At 41.7% G+C, this 7813-nt stretch overlaps 1 protein-coding gene across 1 annotated transcript in view; it reads left to right on the forward strand.

The window, feature by feature from the left end:
- Nucleotides 1-722: 722 nt before the first annotated feature.
- The window catches only part of LOC106961712 (ephrin type-A receptor 4-like), a 30181-nt gene continuing 23090 nt past the window's right edge, over nucleotides 723-7813 (forward strand). Inside the window, exons 1-5 of the mRNA XM_015055631.1 lie at nucleotides 723-1463; nucleotides 3145-3212; nucleotides 5172-5369; nucleotides 5680-5790; nucleotides 6212-6566. Coding sequence (XP_014911117.1) covers nucleotides 1307-1463; nucleotides 3145-3212; nucleotides 5172-5369; nucleotides 5680-5790; nucleotides 6212-6566 — 889 coding nt within the window. The 5' untranslated portion in view covers nucleotides 723-1306. The remainder of the gene's footprint in view (nucleotides 1464-3144; nucleotides 3213-5171; nucleotides 5370-5679; nucleotides 5791-6211; nucleotides 6567-7813) is intronic.

The following is a 7813-nucleotide window of genomic DNA, read 5'->3' on the forward strand; positions in this document are numbered from 1 at the left end:
TATTTTTAACTTGCTGTGTTCCTACTACTTTGTGAGTCTCATATAAAGAAATGTATTTTGATCTCAATAAGATGTTTACCTGGACAACTGAAGAGTAAATTAATAATGAAACTTGACCTTTCCACTTTTCCCTGCCCCAGTTCCCATGCGTTGCTCTCGGGTGTAATTGATTCACTTTTCTGCATGCTGTACACAACAAATACTTTTAAGGGTATGCCAGTAATTGTAAAAAAAAACAACAAACAAACAAAAAAAAACAATGTAAATGAACAAGCTAACCACTCAAAATGACTAATCAGCCGTTTTAAGCCTCATCACCTTTTATGTGCTCGTTGTTTTTGGGAAGATTGTATTTATTTTAATTAAATAAGAAATCACAACGTTACAAAGCAAACAGAAAACCTAAGAAGAAAAGACGGATTTTTAAAAAAATAGCCCAACGGGGGGTGGGGGGGAATGGTTCTGAAGTGGTAAAGTGAGTTTGTCTATTTTTACAGAAAAGCTAGCGTAAGAGCTTTAAAGAAACGAGTCATCTTATTTTATTTCCTTTATTACGCCCATATGGAGTTTAAAATATTAGCAGCTGAGAGATGTCTCCTTATCCTCATGTCATTAGCATACTACCTACGGAGGTTCCCATCCGTCAACAGGTGGCGCTGTAGTCACACTCTGCAGCATCCTGTTGTCTGCTCATGCGGACAAAGAGCCTCTGATAATTCCAGCCACATTCGTGCAGCCCAACCAGTTGTGGGGAACTTGTGAAACATTCATGTTTTTTGAAATTATGCAGCACAGTGCGGTTTTTCTTTTTTCTTCTTCTTCTTCTTCTTCTTTTTTTACAGTGTAGCTCTTGTAACGTTTACCTCCGGCCTCCTTTAGATTATCTCTATATTTGTTTAGGCAGACGCTTGGTTTAGATAAGAGGATATTACAGATGAAGCAGGTGAAGCTTGCTGGGGGTTTTCTATAATTTAAAGTTTTCTTTATTTATATATGCCATTTCATTACGTTTCATAAATTTCGAAAGCTACCGATCATCTTCTGTCACCCAGTCTCCTAATAAACCTAATTTATTTTTTATCAGCAACTTTCTCTTTAAAATATGCTTACTAACAAGTAATATTTCAGTGACTGACGCTAATATGAGCCTCAGCGCTGTTTTGCGTTAACTTCATGTCATTTACCATCAAGGGAAGCTTCTGAGTGGGAGACCGCCCCTGAATCCGCCGCCGCCGCTCTTGCCGCCTGCATCCATCCCAACTCGCTTTCACACTTGGTTTCATTCACACGGAGTTTTCCCACCGGGATGGAGCCGCTTCAGCCAGCGCGCACAGCCCACGGAGAGCTCGCAGGCTTCCGCACGGCACACATGGCTGGGAATCTGTTGCGGACATTTTTATCATCCGTCTGGATAATTACGCTGGTTTCTTGCGCCAGGACGAGGAGCTATCTCCCCAATGAAGGTGAGTGTGCGTGCCGGGGTTAAACCGCTGGAAAGAGGCGCTGCGTGCGCTCAGGGCGCTCAGGGAGAGAGGAGGGCTGAGCTGCGCGGATCGTGAACTATTAGAGGAAAAGTTAAATGCTTATCACCTTATGAATTTTGTAATGATTTTATGGTTGATTTCTCCATTTGAGCTGCATAATTTTGCAAGTGTGCTCTGTAAAGAGGCGGCAGGGGGGGAATCCCTTTTGTTATGGATTGGGGTGACAAAAAAAGAAAAAAACGGCCATTATAGCTTTTACTGCATGTTATTGTAAAACCTTTGAAGTTAAATTCATATCTTTCACGCTTCGGTAATCTCTTTGGATTAAGATAGAACGTCAACACTTATGAAGCAATTGATTGAAATCGTATTGCAACGCAGTGCAACACGAAAGGAATGCTGCTACTGCAACTTACAAACTAAAATAAAGTAACACAAACCTCGCTATTTACTTTTGTTTTCAAGCGGTAAATGAACAATGGCCAGCTCTATTGTTCATCTGTGGAATGACTGATTAATTGAACAAGTGATTGACTGATTGATTTTCATTAATGTGCTTTCCCTTTTGTCCTTCATAGTGTCCCTTTTTAAATCCATGCCACTCGTTTATGGCCCCGCCTTCAAATGATACAGATTTTACACATTCATCGCAAAATCTTATGAGAATTACAGTAGTTTTCAAATCGTGGCTGGTGTACAGTGGCTAAAATAAAGCATGTTTTATTGCATCAAATTTGCAGAAATCCGGCACATGCTTGAAAACATGAATTTGCACACTAGCAGGCTGTTTAAACTAAGGATTTTTTTTTCTCCTTTTATTTCAAGTTGTGCTGCAGCAACATGGGAAATGGTAGTCTAGAGGGTTAAAAGTTGTCTCCATCTTATAAAACTTTCTGTATTTTGGCAGTAAGCGTAGACCAGTATCAGCAACAATGTATACCAAGGATATCATGCTGTTTTTGCTCACTTTTTATGAAATGCCAGAAAATAAAAAATAAACTACATTTGGAGAATGCTACAGCTTAGCATCATGCAGTGCAAACCCTATGCCTGTTTATGGGCTCTGCCTGTCAGCTGGCTGAAAGGAGGCCTCTATGCTTTTCCCCCCAATTGGAAGGAAGACTTAATCTGCTTTATGGAGAAAAAAAAAACATCTAATAAAAGCCAAGAGTGTTGATGAAATGGACTAGCCAACGTTTAGTTTGAGCTAAATGTAAACAGGGTATCAGTTGTTCGGGTTAAAAAAAGATATAAATTGGTCAAAATTTAAAAAAAATTAAAAAAAGAAAGAAAAGAGAATATCCATAGATGCCCAGTGTTTGGAACTTATTAGTGTGGAAACAAATCCACGCTAATATACCACTTGTATACGTGGTATTATTCCATATATTTTACACTTTTCAGCAGGGCTATTGTGTAAACGTGATAAAGTTGATGAAAGTGTAGTATTCATCATGCTATGAGAAACTCAAAGAGGCCCTTGCTTATTTTACAGTTGTCACAAACTCCAGCCAACACATACTGTAGCCAGAACAGGGTTTTCTAACTTATCCAGCTTAAGTTTCATGGCTTAATAACGTTGTTGTGAAGCATTGTACGCTGTTTGTTCTTAAACTATTTGCATGCATGTGTGTGTGTGCGTGTGTATCTGCGATTCCAGTGACCCTGCTGGATACCAGGACAGTGCCAGGAGAACTGAAATGGGCAGCCAATCCTGCAGAGGGAGGGGTGAGTGGGAGACTCTTTTTTTTTCTCTCTCTCTCTCTCTTTACAGATACACTGTTTACAACCTGCTCTCTCCTCTGAAAACACAATCTCTATCTTAAGCACATGCACATTCACACACACTTGTGCACACTTGGTCTGGAAAGCTGCAAATAATCTTCCCACAGATTTTGCAATGTGCTGTTGTTCACCAAGACTAAGTGCTAATATGAGATTGCTGGCGTTTAATTTGGCACAGGCAAAGGCACAAACCAGCTTGATGGTGGGTGTCATTTTTTTTTTTTAGGGATTTGTACTACCAAGTAATTGCCAGAATAAATCCTGGAAATATCTGTTTTATATTTTAACTTACCAGCTTTTTCTTTTTTTTTTTCTTTTTTTTGGTACTTTTTGTTGTCACCGTGATCTAAAACTGTAACATAAAAGTTATTGGTGAACTTGACTTCTATTTCTTCGGGGTTACCGTGCTCTTATTCTATCGCGTGCGGCTTGATTGACAGGGTCCTGCTCTTCACGTACTGAGCTTTAGATTAGAGGCACCCCCCATCATCCCCATCTTTCAGAAACACACACACACACACACACACACACACACACACACACACACACACACACAGATAGAAAAACTCAGCTTCTTTATGGTTGGGACAAAGAGACTCTTCCCTCTGACAGCTGTGATCTCTGTCTGCCTTAAAAGAGGTCACACCAAAAAGGTTTCTATGTCTGCTTTTGTGCACAGCAGGAAGCAGCGTACAGTTAAAACAATAGCAGACTGGTATTTCTGGACAATAAAACTCAGATAAGGCGTATGCGTCATTGCGTCGCCATGAAACTTAGCTGTCAGATTCGACGCTTGCCCAGTGTGTTTTCAGTATTTTAACTGCCCTGCTACTGAAAAATGATGAAAGAATGAAGTTTTATTACAAACTGAAGGTCAGAGTCTGTCACACGTTTGCTGCACTGCGGGTTCTTTTTGCACATCTACTAAAATTTACATCACTGGTAATTTATCAGCGTTTCTGCTGTAACCCTGCACGCACCACTGATGACATATTGATCAGGTTAAGAAAACTCTTCGCACACTCACCCTATAATACGCGCACGCCAACATACACGCGCACACTCCATCACTCACACAGTTCGCCCTCTCTTTTTCTTTCTCCGGACACGGTAAATTTAGCGTGTATACAGCTCTCACTGGTACGGAGAGAGCAAGATTATTATTCAGTGGCAATAAAAAGCCAATTTGGAGCTGGGAGGCTCAGCGGTCATTTGGAGGGTCACAGTACAAGGCAAATAATCGGCCCTATTGAGATGGATGGCGCGGCGAAGGTTGAGCCCGCCTCGCTTGTATGGAAATGCGCCCGCAGAAAGCCTTGGACTCTCAACAGATCGGAACCGCTGGCCGTTGCAGAATATTGATGCCAGAGTGAATGTTGGATGGCGAAGCTTTAAATCACTGCTGTGAATTAAGAGGACGCAGCATTGGAAATGGTTTTGGGCCCAGTCTGTAGCCTTCATTGGGACAAAGAGGACCCGATGAAGTGACCGCTTTCAGTTTATGAGGGCAGATTATGTAAACATAAAACCACCAAACATTGAGTCATTTTCTGAAAAATAATGGCTGTCTAAGTGGCTTCCTGACAAAATTGCAAAATTAGCTGCAGCTGGCAGCATGGATCCTTCTCTGTTGCTCCATACAGTGTAGCCACTGAGAATGATCACACTGAACAAACATCTGCTTATTAAAAGTTTGTCTTGTCAGCCAGCGTGTTAGTGTTTGCATGGGTAAAGTCTAGCAGTTCCCTGCAAAGCAAGGAAGCAGCTAAAAGATGCGTGGCATCTTCATTTACTCAGTGAGCTGTAATTATACACATTTTTCTTTATTCCTAAAAAAAATGTAAAACTTTCATTTCTCCTGTGGAGTAACAGAATTGCGCGTGTGTGTGTGTGTGTTTGAAGTGGGAGGAAGTGAGCATTATGGATGAGAAGAACATCCCCATCAGGACGTACCAGGTGTGTAATGTTCTGGAGCCCAGTCAGAACAACTGGCTGAGAACAGACTGGATCCCACGGTCCGGTGCTCAGCGGGTTTACGTCGAAGTCAAGTTTACTTTGAGAGACTGCAACAGCCTGCCAGGAGTCACCGGCACCTGCAAGGTAGAGAACGTTCTGCATGATGTGGAAGCAGAGGGGAGCGGCAGGACTGTAGGGATTTTTAATTAAGATTTAACTCCATTTCTCATGCTGGCTTTCACCACGAGCACAGACTTTTCCTAAAAGAACTTTCTTATATGCACAAACCCTTCATTTTTAAAATGCATGTATATGCTACTGCAAGGCATTGCATTATTTGCTGATTAGCTTAGCCCAAACCTGAATTTGACCTATTATCTTTGAGCCAAAATAGAACTATATTGATGTTATTCTTAGCCACTGCTTTTTCCTAAACCCGTTTCTTATCTTGCAGGAGACGTTCAATCTGTACTACCACGAGTCAAACGAAGACAGAGAGACCTACATCAAGGAGAGCAGCTTCATTAAGGTGGACACGGTGGCAGCAGACGAGAGTTTCACCCAGGTAACACCGAACAACTGAGTCAGGCTTTCAGTTGTTTATCCGCCCACCTCCTCTCACTTTAATTTGCCTCCATGCGGAAAATAAAACCTTCTGGCACTTAGCTGTAATTTTCTGACATGGTTTACAAGTGCTTCGATCTTGGATGTCTGTTTTTCTGTCCTCTAAAAATTGGCAGCATGCTTTTGCTTAGCCGCTCCTAAAACAAAAAAAAAATTCTGCTGATCTAAGTGTTGCACGCATTAAACGTTGCTTTTACCTGCGAAATCGATAAAAGTTCACCTGAACGAGAGCCAAGTGCCGAAAATGGAAACATCGGCAAACGGTTCAGCTGAAACTCTCACGTTCGGGTTGAACAAGTGAACCGGACTGAGATGCTTTACTGCACGTTCCATTAAGATTATTCCGTCCTCTTCACTTCCAGGTGGACGTCGGGGACCGTATCATGAAGTTGAACACAGAAATTCGAGATGTGAAGGTCACGACGAGGAAGGGCTTCTACCTGGCCTTTCAGGACGTGGGCGCCTGCATTGCTTTGGTTTCCGTCCGGGTTTTCTACAAAACTTGCCCGCTCACTGTACGGAACTTGGCGACCTTTCCCGACACGATCACCGGCGCTGACACGTCTTCCCTGGTCGAGGTCAGGGGGTCATGCGTCAACCAGTCAGAGGAGCGAGAGGAGCCGAAAATGTACTGTGGAGCAGATGGAGAGTGGTTGGTTCCTATCGGCGGATGTCTCTGCAAACCAGGCTACGAAGAGCAGGGCGGCGCATGTAAAGGTAGGCAACTATTGCTGGATGCAATGATTCCTTCTAGGTAGCTTCTTTTGACTGAATGCCTGTCAACTATAGGCATTAGATTATTTTATGCCAGCATTTGGAATTCCCACAACAGTGTCAATGACAACTTTTATCACTCCGTCCATTAGGATACAGAAAGGAAATGGAAAAGATTGGGATTTATCAAATAATCACTGTATATTTCAAACGAATTTTAAAAATACATTTAGAAACAGTTGTGGCCGTTATAGGTCTTGCTAACACAGTAACGGTGCTGTGTAATCTCACACTGAAAACACCAATATAAATCCAAAAGTTGCTGTGATTCTTGGGACTTTTCTTAACTCAAAAATGATAAGGAACGGATTTTCTCATTCTTTTTTTTTAAAAAAAGGGACAATAATCGTTACTCATTTGAAAGAGTTAAAATTGTAATTTACAAACAAAATAAACTGTGTGTGATTTTGCATGTCTTGTGACTCGAATGTTCAAAATACTACTTCTGTTACAGTAGATGAACAAAGCGCACGATGCTGAATTAGAATTTCCAAGTTATTGACTGAAATTAGTGTGTACAGTTGTTCAGTGGGGTTGCACTCCAGCTATTTGTTTTTGTAAGGCTCCAACTGTATGCAGTGATAGGTATGTTGCTTAAAATATTGGGCTGAACCTTAGAATCATTTTGTGCTTTAATAATCTCACCCCCAAAGAATACCACAAAATACAGCGATAAAACCTAAAGACCATCCCCCCCCATCTCTATTACCTGAGATTATATAGGGCTGCTGTGCCAAGTATAAAGTTGTTAAACAGCCATGATAATTTTTTTTTCGTCTGTTTGAAAGCCATAAAATCTGCTTTGCAGCATCTTTGCTTTAGACTAATTAATGCAGTACATTGATAGTTTGCACTGGTGCTTACTTGGCAAAGTCGCCGCGATGAGATCCTTCCACAGTCGGACTGTGCCCAGTCAAGAAATAATGTGTGACTCGCAGTTCGGTTGCAGAACAAATTCATCAAATGAGTCGGAACTTGTTAGCATGTTCCTCTCAGAGCTTCTCCCCTGTTAAGAAGCGGGCTACATGCTTTCACTTTGGAAGCTCTTTGGTGTGAGTGTGAGCTTAAGTTGGACGTTTGACCGTCTGGCCAGCGACACTGGTTCACGTTCTTGTGGAACAGTTTATCTGAAGCGTTTTGTCGGTGCAGATGTTTAAACGTGCGCGCTTTTTGTCTCAACGTGAGGCGCG

This window comes from Poecilia latipinna, unplaced genomic scaffold (assembly GCF_001443285.1).
Source record: "Poecilia latipinna isolate Pla-1442-1.1 unplaced genomic scaffold, P_latipinna-1.0 Scaffold1326, whole genome shotgun sequence".
Lineage (NCBI taxonomy): Eukaryota > Metazoa > Chordata > Actinopteri > Cyprinodontiformes > Poeciliidae > Poecilia > Poecilia latipinna.